This window comes from Zingiber officinale, chromosome 7B (assembly GCF_018446385.1).
Source record: "Zingiber officinale cultivar Zhangliang chromosome 7B, Zo_v1.1, whole genome shotgun sequence".
Taxonomy (NCBI): Eukaryota; Viridiplantae; Streptophyta; class Magnoliopsida; order Zingiberales; family Zingiberaceae; genus Zingiber; species Zingiber officinale.
In genome coordinates this window covers 27,363,175-27,376,591 of record NC_055999.1, presented here as the reverse complement: position 1 = coordinate 27,376,591, position 13,417 = coordinate 27,363,175, and the positions used below count along the sequence as shown (strand labels likewise).

Here is a 13,417-nt window from a genome sequence, read left to right as displayed (position 1 = left end):
AGAAGAAGTCCTACCGGACCCAGATTGGATATTAGCAATGTAAGAGAGTTAGCCCAATTTGAAAGAAGCCAGGTCTGGTAACTAGTACCTAAACCCATAAACAAAATCATAGTTGACACTAAATGAGTATTTAGAAATAAATTGGATGATAAGGGCAAAATAGTAAGAAATAAAGCTAAACTTGTAGCAAAAGGATTCAGCCAAATAGAAGGGTTAGACTATGATGAGACATATGCTCTCGTAGCCAGACTTGAATCTATTAGGATGTTGCTAGCCTATGCAGCACATAAAAGATTCAAGTTATACCAAATGGATGTAAAATTCATATTTTTAAATGGTTTCATCAAAGAAGAAGTGTATGTAAGTCAACCCCCAGGATTTGAGGACTTGGACCACCCAAACCATGTCTTTAGGTTAAAGAAAGCCCTATATGAACTAAAACAGGCACCTAGGGCTTGATATGAACGCTTATCAACTTATCTAATATCCAAGGGGTTTAAACAAGGTCAAATAGATCAAACTCTATTTGTAAAAATCATAGAAAAAGACATATTTATAACCAAATTTACGTAGATGATATAATTTTTGATTCAACTAATACTAAATTTTTAAAAGAATTTACCAAATTAATGGAAAGTGAATTTGAAATGAGCTTAGTTGGGGAACTCAACTTCTTTTTAGTCTTACAAATTAAACAAACCAAAGACGGAATTTATATTTTTCTAACAAAATATGCTAAGGAATTAATTATAAAATTTGGTATGAAAAATTCAAAAAATATAAATACTCCAATGATAACCAATATTAAAATTGATTCTGATCTAGAAGGAAAACCAGTATATTTAAAATACTATCGAAGTGTGATAGGGAGTCTACTTTATCTAACTGTAAGTCAACCTGATATTTTATTTACAGTAGGTATGTGTGCAAGATACTAATCTTATGCTAAGGAGTCACACCTAACAAATGTTAAAAGAATACTTAGATATATTAAGGGAGCCCTAAATATATTACTCGGGTACCCTAGGTCTTGCAACTTTGACCTAATTGACTATTCTGACTCAGAATATGTCGAGTGCAAACTAGATAGAAAAAGTACAAGTGGTAGTTGCCAATTTCTAGATCAGTACCTAGTAAGTTGATCAAGCAGAAAGTAACACTGTGTTGTTTTATCCACTACTGAAGCTGAGTACATAGCCCTAGGGGAATGTGCATCTCAACTATTATTGATGATGCACACCTTAAAGGACTATCAACTAGAATATAAAAATACAAAAATTTCAATTGATAATATAAGTTCAATTAACTTAACCAAGAATCCAATTCACCACTCAAGGACTAAACACATAGAAGTGAAACATCACTTTGTAAGGTATGTTGAGTCCAAGTTAAACATGACTGATATTTTCACAAAACCCTTATCTGAACTTGAGTTCAATGTACTTAAAAGACAAATAGGGATGTGTCTAGTAGAATAGAGTCTACTTTCAAAAATTTTCCTCTTTAATACTTACTATTTCAAATTTTTTTTTGGTTTTAAAATTCTAGGAAAAATATTTTCAAAATTCTAAGTTTGTTAGTATTTCAAAATTTGGACTTAACCTAGGTATCTACCCCCTAGAAAGTATGTATCGATTTCAGCCAGATCATCTCACAATCACACTAGGATTACCTTGCTTGTGTATGAAAGACACTTAGAATGGTATGAGATGCATAGGGTACTGCCTGGACTTCAGAATGCTTATGTCTGTGCATCAACATAAGTCTGGGCATTAAATACTAAATTCATATTAATCAAATTAAGTTGTCCATGCTTAGTTAAACTAACCAGAACACTTACTTAATTTGATTAACTAAGTGAAAGCTGCTACCTTATGGTAAACAGCTAGTAACTAAAGGTTAGACATTTGTTTGAAAGTAGATATTTTATTACTCATGCTTGGACTCTAGGGCTATAAAATTTTTATTACAAAAATTGACTGGCATTAATCAAGGGGGAGTAAAAGAAAGATTTTTCAAATTAAGCCAAGTTCATGCTTTTAAAAGTATTTTTCAAATAGAAGTTTTTTTTAGACTTTACTTAAAATTATTTTTAAAACTTGGTCATTTTTAAACTTGGTGTTAAAATGAAATTATTTTTCGTGTTTAAACAAATTATTATTCAACTTAGTGTTTATTCAAAATTAAAATTATTTTTGAGCTTAATGTTGAATTAATATCAATTTTTTTATTAAAATTAAGCTTAATGTTGAATTAAAATTAGTTTTAAGCTTAGTGTTTATCAAGAGTTTTTTTTTCTTAACTAAGCTAACGCTTTCATTAGAACTTTTATTTAAAATGAGTACTTTTAAAGCTAAGTGTTTAATCTACTTCTTTTTAAAATCCTTTAAAGATAAGATATTTTCAATATTTAATTAAAGTCTCTTTCAAATTTGTACTTCTTCTTGCAAAACTATATTTAAGTAAAAGCTACTTTTCAGGGGAGTTAAATATTTCCTATTTTACCATTTTTTTTCTCTTTTTTAAGTAATATTTTTGATATACGACAAAGGGAGAGAGAAAAGTGAAAGTTAAGTAAATAACTGATTAAGGGGAGATACAAACAAGTTGCAACTAAATGTTTATATTTTTTGCGCCTACATGTTTTTTCACTTGATTGCACTTGGATCTTGATTTTATGCTTGTACGCATTTATACTACTTTCATATTTTACTTAAATTTTACTTAACTTTGAGTTTTATTGCCATAATCAAAAAGAGGGAGATTGTTGGTGCGGGAAGCATCCAACGATCGAACCTGAGGTTTGATAATGACAAAGGGTCCAAAGTTAAGGTTATTTGTGGTCTAACATGTTTAAATGAGTTTGCAGGAAAGTCCTAAGTGTACTTAGGCAAAAGTCCTAGCTGCGGTTAGGCAAGTAGAAAATCCTAGGGGGTGGTAACCCTAGGCAGAAAGTCTTGGCGAGTCGAGGGTTTCAGGGAAAAACTCTAGAGTCGGGGACTATAAGTGGAAAGTTCTGGTGTCGCGAACGGGGTGGAAGACTGGACGGGTCGTGGAGCGAATGTCCAGTAGAAAGTCCTGGAGCATCGGGCGCTGAGCAAAAGTCCAGTCGGTCTGGAGGACTGGGATGACAACAGGTAAACTCTCCTAAGAGGAGTAGGTGAGGGCGCGTTCCCGGCGAGGGAACAGTAGGAGTCGATTCAATCTAGAGTTTCAACGAAACTCAAAGTCAGAATCAGACAGTCAGAGGCTATCATAATTTCACATTATATGTATATTGTTTTTGCCTGGACTAACTTTGTTTTGCAGAAAACAAGGGCTGGAGAAAGATGGTTCGGGCGCCCGAAAGAGGTCCAGGCGCCCGGACTCCGGGCGCTCGGAACTGGTCCGGGCGCCTCGAGCTGGTTCGAGCACTTGGAGTCGGTCCAGACACCCAGAACCCAAAAGTTATCACCAAGCTAAGGTGGTGCACGCGGAGTTACCGAGCCATGTGGTCCAGGCACCCAGCGGGGTTCCGGACGCCCGGAACAGTTTATAAAAGTAGCCTCGACCAAAAGTTTCAAAACAACACAATGAATGACTTTCACTTATTTGAGTTGCTTAGAAAATGCCTCCTCGACGCTCTAAAGCTGTTCCGACAACCATCGCGCTGAAGATCCATATTTCCGAGTTGTTGGTATTCTTTAAATTTTTTAATTACTTGTAATCAATCATTGTACTTGTACTTATTCCGGATTGATTAGTGATTGCCCATCGAAAGTACTCTTATATGCGGGCCTTGGAGTAGGAGTCGCCACAGACTTCGAACTAAGTAAATTCTTGGTGTTCTTGTTCTATTTGTCTCTCTCTTATTTCTACTGTGTTTTACTTTGAATTTTCTGAAACTAACGAAATAGCCACGAGCGCTATTTATCCCCTCTAGCGCTTTTGATCCTACAGTATCTTAGTCTCGTGTTATCCATTTGGCTTTGCTTGTTCGCTCGGATATGCCTCCCGCTCGACCGTAATTGACCCGCTCAGCCGACATTGATACCTTCCTTAACTTTGATCTCTACATCAGCCGATCTTCCTTTAACCTATCTTTGATGCGACCCCTCTTCATCACCATATCATTATATATAATTTAATCATACAACTAATTATATAGATTAAGCAACCAAATTACCTTAGTGATAATTGATGACTCTGTTAACTAAACGGATTGTTGGACCTACTTATAATCACGTGACAATTATTTGGTGGACTTATGACCACGTGACTTCTGCGAGAAAGATTATATATAATTAGTTTTTGATCATTAATTATTAGCAGTGATGATCTTTTGCTGTGTCTCTATCCTTGTGAGTCGATGTAAACTCTATAGGATATGCGTGAGGATCTCTCTCACTTATAATTAATTGCATAAAATAATAGTCTATTGGATAAATTTTAAAAACTTTAGTATACTTAGAATGAAATGGACATCCACGATCAAGCTTATCCATCAAGTAAGATATATATAGTGTGCAACAATGAATATATTTCTTGATGAAGGTTGTGCCTAAGAGAGGTTAAGAGATCCATAGGAGATCAAGTTTTCATAGAAATAAGATTATTTTGACATCTTTTCACAATATTTTCCATCTCAATAGAGATTATTTAACACTCATGATGCACTTAGACCTCTTAGATTGTCATGTTACTGATCAAATTTTTGTAGCTCTTGGCAAGAGATAATATTATAGCATTGAATTATTTCAGCTGAACGATCAAACTGAATTATAAAAAAAGACTTAATAAGTATTGTTTAATAAATTTATATAATTTTTGGTTAGGTTTTGTTTCCCGGATGTACTAATTGTAATAATTCTTTTAGTTTCTATCGTATAATTATGATGACGATGGCTTGCCAATATTAAATATAGTTAGAATTAGAAAAGTAAAATGATAGACACGGCATAGACTCATAGATTTTCAAATAAGTCAACTTTTCTAACTACTACTACCGAATCCATGTTCGACCATGGGGCAACCTAAACTGTGATTTGCATAATAGCAATAATGAGCGCCAGCAATATAAGCAATTTAAATGTTACAGCCTAAATGGTAAAAATCCAATATAGCCGAAAGCATTACCAACTTACGCTCTAATCTAAGTAGCATGAGGCCCGTAAAATCCCATGAGAATCAGCACAAACCACCTTGTTAAGGACAACAAACCTACTCAATTTTAATCTTGGATGATGCACAAGGATGAGCTATTTTAATTAGCAATTATAGTGCAAATGCCATTGTTTTTTAAATTATTGGCATTTTATCATGCAAAAGACAATAAAATATAGTTGTTTTGCAAGATATTTGGTAAAAAAACATTATTGATTTCTATGACCATGATTCTCTACATTAATTATTAATTAAATAAGATAAGCATAGTAACAATCCATGTCATAGTAGCTGTATTGTTAAAGTATATATTTAATAGCATAATCCTTTTCCAAGTAGTTGCATATAAATGAACCCAATAAATGAAGTCATAGACAATTCAAATTGCACTTCCATATTGGAAACATGCACCACTAAAAATAATTTTAAAATGTTTTGTTTTAACTATTAGAAGTGACAACACTGAATAGAAAAGGCTAGTTGACGAAGAACACATGATGGTAGATTGTCTAATTAGTCTTCTTTTATGATTCTCAGATTAGTTGAAGAACAATTAATGAGAGTTTTTTTCAGGTAGTTGCCACAATTTAAGTTTTAGTTGAATTTTTTGGAGGGGTAGGTATGAGAATTTAATTGATCCAACGAATATATGATCTAGGAGTTAGAAAAAATATCAAACATTTATTATATTGCACATATCGAAATATACCAAATCATATTGATATTATCAGTATATTGAAAATTTTGGTACAGTATTATATCGTATACCAATTTTTTTGATATCAATATCAATATGAAATTTATATCAAAATTTTAATATAAAAATATGAAGTTTATACTATATTGAAAATTTGATATATCAAAATTCGATATACATTTATTTTATATCAAACTTTTCAATACAATATATATACAGGTTTAGAATTTGATTTACCGTACTAAACCTATTACAAAAAAAAGTGAATTATAAGCAAGTAGTGTTACAGTGAAACTACAATAATAATATGAAATAATTATTAGAATTCTAAACATCCATGATTAGATTTCGTTAAGAGGAGTTAATTTCATGTGCTCTAATTAAACCTCTTCTAAACTTTTCATTGTATCTAGATTTTTTTTTCCATTTTAAGGCTAGATCAAAATCTACCCATTGTTGGAGATTGTTTGATGTTGTAGCTTAACCAAATGTACTATTTAAAAGAAACGTATCATTCTACATGTCTAGTGGATTGGGACACGACCTAGCACAATACGTGCCATTCTCGCAAGACCCATCGGGATGACAAGGAGTTGGGATACTTACTCATGATTATCATCTCACTATCAAAATTAATATTCATTTTAAATAATTGAATTATATTATCGGCTAAATACTCATGATTCACTCGCTATCAAATTTTTTTCATTGTATATAATCAAACTTTACACTCGATACGTCATGCATTAATCACAATAAGTAATATATATATGAGAAAAGCTACCTTGCGACACGCTCCGTACGATTTAGTACGGCGCACATCAAAATTAGTATTGGATCAATCCACTGATCGATCTGGCGGGACTGAATCGATCAGTGGATCGATTCAGCCCCGCTTGTCTTCTCCCGTCGGTCGCAGCTGATCTTCATGGGGTGCTGACAGATCACCCCTCGGCTGGATCACAACGCAATCGGATTCCAGCCAGATCTCGACAGGATTCCGGCCGAATCGCGGCAAGAATTGGCAGCGCTGCGTCTGCTAGCGTCGTGGCCAATTTTGGCCATGAAACGATCGGATTCCGGCCGCCATCTGGCCGGAATCTGATTGCGATCCGGCCAGAATCCGACTGCGATCGGATTCCGGCCGGATCACGGCCAGAATCGATGACGATTCTGGCCCACTTTGTCTTCTCGTGCCTGCAACCCCACTTCGTCTTCTCGCGCCTGCTGGATCAATCCACTGATCGATCCAGCGGGTTTGAATCGATCAATGGATCAATCCACCACACCGAGCCATATAGATATGTGCCGTAGGATAATATTTATATATATATAACTTATTTTATGAGATAGTTAAAGTTATGGAAGAATATTTTAAAAAAAAAGATAACTCTAACTTTTTTGATATTATCTGTACTATTATTTAGACTCTACAATTAAATTAAATATAATTTTTTAATCTTCCAGTGGAATATCAAGAAAATTTATAACAAAAATATTAACCATCTTCTAATGGAAATTGGGGCATAATGAATATGTTCTAAACGAACTTTAGTCGTGCAAGCTTGTCCAAGTCAATCTAGTGGAGTATCAAATAATGAACTTGAAATATTTTACTTAGGCTCTGTAAATAGAAGAATATGATGGCTTAGACATATTAGATTGGTGGAAAAAAACATGCATCAATGTACCTTATATTAGGATCTTTAGAATTCTTTAGAGATGGTCTAGTGGAATACTATTAATTTGAACTTTGGGGTTCGGATATCGATATAGTTGAGGTAAATATTTTCTTCATATGTTAGTCATTATTCCAAGGATTAGTAACCATTCGTGATTTACCTCCTCCGTATTGGTCTTAGGACAGATTGGCTGGGGGTGCTTGGGGCGAGCACAGTAATGTTGATACCTCCGATTTTATTTGATATCCACCTCCTTAAGGTAACTAATTCAAGGGTCACTCCAAGCTATCTACTTCCACTATCATTTCTCCCTCTTGGACCAAAATTGAAGGTGGAGAAATATTTTTACAGCAAGATTACAAAACTTTCCAAATGAAATAACAATAGTAGAACAGAAGAAAAGAAAGATGATAAGTTTTAGCTTAGCTCCCCTTCTCTTAGTTTCTTGAAGATCTTATAGATGGAAGCTTGACACTAAGATAAGCAGAAGAATAACAATGGAATAGTTGTCTCTTCTCATTCCATAAGTCTCTTTTTAAATGCTTTAGAATGGGGTCATTTATCTACTTTTTGGTCGCCACTAATTGATTGGCAAAAAACCCCAATCGATTACATATTATTTGACTATCCATTGAACGATCATTGATTTTAGATCAACGGTTGAGATTATTCCATTTTGAATCATAATCGATTGGTAATTCCAACTAATTGATTAAACAAAGTAATCGATTGATCAATCAATTTGGCAACCTTATGCTTTCTCGCGAACTTCTATCAATCAATTGATCCAATTGATTAACGAGTCTTAATCGATTCTCTAATTAATTTGGGAGCTTTTTGTGTTCTCAAAGAACACCTTCCAATTGATTACACCAATTGATTGACAATTCCCCAATCGATCAATGAATCGATCTGAAATGCTTCTGTGTTCGCAAAGGAAGTCCCTAATCAATTGTACCAATTGATTAAGACTTGCCTAATCGATTGGTTGATCAATTTGGAATACTTTTATGTTCACAAAGAAAGCTCCTAATCGATTGCACCAATCGATTAGGCAATTCCTAATCAATTGGTTGATCAATTTGGAATGCTTCTATGTTCGCAAAGAAAGCTTCTAATTGATTGGGCCAATCTTGTTGATTGATTTGGAATGCTTCTATGTGCTTGAGTTTGATTAGTGATGTGCGTAGTTTATATATACTTTTATGCATATTTTAAAGCATATCTACTTGCAGTTTTTGACTACATTCTATGCTATTGCACCATATTTTATCATTATTTCAGCATTATTACACCATTTATTGGAGATATGTTCTTTGCCATTTTCTAATTGATAGGTTGAGATATGGAGAAGAAATGGAGGTAAAACACACCTCAAAGCTACACCAAGAAGAAGTATAGGTTGTCCGTGCCTCCCCAGAGTCAAAAGAAAAGACATGGTCATGCCCCTTGGCACAGCTGTGTCTCCCACATCTGGGAGTCATGTGCCGTCCAGAGTCCAAAGGGCACAACCGTGTGGATCTACATGGCCATGCCTCCCATGATGTTAAGAAGGCATGCCATGGTTGTACCCCATGATACGGTCGTGTCTCTCAACGGGCAAAGAACTATACCCTACAGAAGCTAGTAGGGAGGTGGTCGCACTACAAGAAAAAAGCCTTACAACAACGGGTTTTCACCGTTGTCGTAGCCCCTTTCAGACTGTTGTTAAAGGCTGTGTTGTTAAAGGGGGTACTCAAAGACAACAGTTTTTAACTGTTGTCTTTGAAGACAAAGACATCAGTTTTTACAACGATGAAAAACTGTTGTCTTTTCCTTCAAAGACAACAGTTTTTCACTGTTGTCTTTTAGCGTCTAACTTTAATAACAGGGTCTTCAACAACAGTTTTAAACTATTTACGACAACAGTGAAAAACCGTTGTCTTTTTTTGATAAAAAATAAAAAAAATATTAAAATTTATTATACAATTTTCTAGTATTATAAATCATTCAAAATACTAAATTTGTAAATAAAATTTAACATATAATTTTCTAACGTTCAAAAATAATATTTACAACATTCCAAAGAAATTTCAAAAGCAGCCAACAAAATGACAACGACACTATTAAAACAAAGGTAGAACAACACAACATCCTAATCCTAGAAGAGTAACACAACATCCTAATCTTGATATCCAGTTTTGAAGAGTTGGATCATTTGAAATACTTTTACCATGTACAACACTAGAAGAGTAACAAAACACTGCTTCTTAATTCTCCTAATCCTTCATCTTCTTCATCCTTGCCATGTTTGCATCGTACTTGGATCGAAGTGGACCAAGTAGATAAAGAAAGATGATAAACTAAATGCCTTCATCTTCTTCATCCTTGCTTCTTAATTCTCCTAATCCTTCATCTTCTTCATCCTTGCTTCTTAATTCTCCTAATCCTTCAAACTCCACCTGTAAGAAGAAGATAAAGAAATGTCACTTGATCTAAACTAAATGCCTATGAATAATAAAAAAATCTGAAATCTCATAAAGTAGACTTAATTCATTAATAATGCATCATATTGAATGCCTCTCCATGACTAGCTTAATAGCCTGTTCTATAGACATGTCTTCATTTGTTTCATACCTGAGTTTGTTAGCCTATAAACGTTGAACAGTCATTTCACAAGAGAAATATTTCCAAGTTATCAGCACTGCAGATATAAGGTTAATAAAGAACTTGCCTCTTCCAGAATGGTTTCAAACACCTTACCAACTTTTTCCACTAGATCTTGAGGCACTTGATGTCCATCACCATCAAAGAGTGCGTAGCTGAAAAATAGAAGTAAATTTGTCTCCATAAGATTATAGTCTCCATGATCAGTGATATCTGTTAGTTATTCAGTTAACCATTACCTCTCCAAGTCATGATCATACAAGACAGAATTGTCACCAGAAGTTCGATAAATTGGTAGACCAAGTCTTCCAATCCAAGATGCCAATGGATTCTCGTTGCAGACACCATGCAACCTGAAGTGTCCAAATTAAAACTTCTAGTCACTGAAATTTTGAAGGCTGGCCACAATCCTCTTCAGAAGGAATGAAAACAAAAACACAAAAAAAGAAGCATACCAGGCTGCTCCCATGTCAACAGGAAAACCAAATGAGTAGTTAGTGTGAACTCGACCACCAATTCTATCCCGAGATTCTAAAAGCACAACCTAAGGAATAAAAAATAAACTTCCATGTGATACAAATTTACCCAGCCACTTCACACACTGCATTCATATCAGAACTTAGAATCTAATATGTAAAGGCAACTAAAAAAACTGTTAATTTATATCGACATAACACCTGAAAAGCTGCATTTTTCAGTGCATGAGCAGCTGCAATCCCTGCAAATCCACCACCAATGACAATGGCAGAAGGAGAGTGAGATTGCCTTGCTTCAGTCTTCTGATAGAATGATGCTGCAAGAAAATTTAAGTCAATATATATATAGATATATATGTTGATGTGAAGCAGTAAAATGCAAACTAGAATATATTTTAACACCATGAAAAAAAACATAATTAATAATAAATTCAACACAAGAACAAGCAACATATTCTGTCGTGTTGTATATATATTTACCAAATGCATTTTCCTTCCACATGGTTGAACTCTAAAAATAATTCAGAAAGTACCCCAATAATAAGATTGACAACAGAAAACACCCCAAACATAAAAATTTAGTTTTATTTGCAATTATGACAGATAATCATGTAACTAGCTTCAGTATTCCCACAAAAAAAAGATATGTAACATAACAATATACTGATACAAAGAAAACTAAAGGGATGACCATTAAAGGAAAGAATACCTTAAATAAAATGAATTCAGAAAGTTCCCATAGGCTCTGGATTAATCCTTTAAGTTTACTTTGATCATGAGCTAAATCATTGCAGTGAATAGATTTAAATCGAAGTAGGTAAAATTCCCATTTTGGAAGCCTGTATACCTCACGAAACCCATCTGCAATTTCACACTAGAGGTTGAAATCGAGCTCTTAAAAATCTTTAAACTTGATATACCGAAAGCTGGAATAGAGCAGGAGGCTATACTCACCAGAAAAATCCAAATTGATGCTGGAAATCATTGAAAAAGGGATGAGTAGATTCAAAACTCTACTAAGCTTGAACACCAACATCTCACGACTGGAAGCCCTAAGAATCGACCTGAAATCAGTCAAAAAATTGAAGATTTTGTGACTAAAAATTTACGCAGAAATAGGTCACAAAAAGGACTCTATTTGGGCAGAAACAAGCATAAAAAATATATAAGGAACAAAACCCCTCAAATGATTTGAAAATGAGGGAGGCGGGGAGGCGAAGGGTGTCAGTGACAGTGGCGAGTACGCGGAGAAGAAGTTTGTCCAAGAGCAGTAGAGATCTCTTCCTCCATCGCAGGTTCGTTTTCATTAGGGTTTGTGTTTGATCACTGAGTCACATGTTGAAGAGTTGTTACGCTCCGCAAGTGTACGGAAATATCGCAAGTAATATAAAAGATTATCGCATCCACAGGGACTGGAATAAGCACTAGAAATGTCTCAATGCGAATTAGCTAAACAACTATCCAATCGTTTCAAAAGCAAAGTAAAGGTAAACAAATCTAATATTAGAGATCAACAAACAAGAGTTTAGTGTTTTGGGTTATGATAAAGGGAGATTCTAGGAGTTTCGGTTTCTTTGTAAGATTTCTTGAATGTAAATGGTTCACCAATTCTTATTCCTCAATTGCCAAACATGTAGAAAGTTGCCGGTTCCCTCTTGCAATAGACAACCGGCTAAGGACTGAGAAATGTATCTAAATAGGATTAATTAGACATGAACCTACGTTGTCCTTACACAGAAGCGCACCTATTACTATGCCTTCCTCGGATATCAACATAGAAGCCCACAACTTATTAATCTATAAAGATACAAGAAGCTAATCATAGAATCCATCCTACTCTCTTGAATATTCCTATTTCCTCTTCAAGATTATCTCTCAAACGTCCTTACACGGGCTTGCACCTGTCACGTGGATCCCTCGGATGATCGAGTGAGAGTTTATCCTTACCAAGTCCATAAGAAATCCAAACAATCAATCAAGAATGAGAATTAAGCACAAACCACCATCAATCATTCAAGATCTAATTGATACAAGCAAGATAATGTCATTGAAACAAGAAAATGGCAAATCCATAAGAGATTACATCAATCCATCATACAAATACTCCCTTAATCCTAGAATACAAGATCTACTCCATGAATCGAGGAAGAAAACCCGAAAGAATAGAGATTACAAGCACTCCTTGAATCCCCAATCCAAGAAAACAAGAAGAGGGGAAAAGAGAAAACTTATCTACGAAGAAGCCTTGTCTTCGGATCCAATCCTCGCTTCGGAGCCGGAATCTCCAAGAACTCTCCTTGCCCAGAAATCCTCCCAAGAATGGGAGGAAACCACCAAATCTTGCCTTCTCCCAAAGGGAGATCCCTTTCAATTCATGAAGAAGGGTTTAAATAGAGGAGAATCCCCACACGGCCCGTGACACGGCAGTGTGAGATTCACACGGCCATGTCCTTCTCTGCCAAACTGCACTGCCGTGTGACTCACACGGCCAGGACCCCTCTGCTCTCTGGAAATGCTGCACGGTGGTGCACCACAGCCTGCTTGGTCTCTGGAAGTCTCACACGGCCGTGTAGATCCACACGGCCATGTAAGGCTTCTGCTCTGGTTGGCTTCAAATCTTGACACGGCCGTGCGAGGTTCACACGGCCATGTCATCTTTCTCTTCTGTTGGTGCCAAACTCCACACGGCCCGAGCTCCATACCAGTGCAGGGCCGTGTGAGGTACACGGCCCGGTGCTTTCTCCCTTCGTCTCCTCCAATGCATGCCTAAAGAT

General features: G+C 35.4%; 1 protein-coding gene across 2 annotated transcripts; it reads right to left on the bottom strand.

Annotated features, from left to right (window-relative positions):
- Positions 1–9,916: 9,916 nt before the first annotated feature.
- On the bottom strand, positions 9,917–11,678 carry LOC122003661 (polyamine oxidase 3-like). Of its 2 annotated transcripts, XM_042558740.1 has the most exons (7): positions 11,598–11,678; positions 10,845–10,960; positions 10,623–10,711; positions 10,407–10,520; positions 10,235–10,322; positions 10,138–10,151; positions 9,917–9,962 (listed from the first exon to the last, which is right to left on the bottom strand). In XM_042558740.1, the coding sequence occupies exons 1-7, from the start codon at positions 11,626–11,628 to the stop codon at positions 9,944–9,946; spliced, it is 471 nt and encodes a 156-aa protein (XP_042414674.1). In that variant the 5' UTR covers positions 11,629–11,678; the 3' UTR covers positions 9,917–9,943. The 2 variants fall into 2 exon arrangements, with proteins under 2 accessions (XP_042414674.1, XP_042414673.1); XM_042558739.1 differs by having other exon boundaries at positions 9,924–10,151.
- Positions 11,679–13,417: the final 1,739 nt, after the last annotated feature.

What these genes read in the sequence shown, in the direction of transcription:
- LOC122003661 (XM_042558739.1), bottom strand. Translation starts at nt 11,628, where the DNA reads ATGATTTCCAGCATCAATTTGGATTTTTCTG. An exon ending in TATGATCATGACTTGGAGAG is followed by an intron (nt 10,323 to 10,406) that starts GTAATGGTTAAC and finishes TCTATTTTTCAG; the next exon opens with CTACGCACTCTTTGATGGTG. An exon ending in TTGAAACCATTCTGGAAGAG is followed by an intron (nt 10,152 to 10,234) that starts GCAAGTTCTTTA and finishes CAACGTTTATAG; the next exon opens with GCTAACAAACTCAGGTATGA.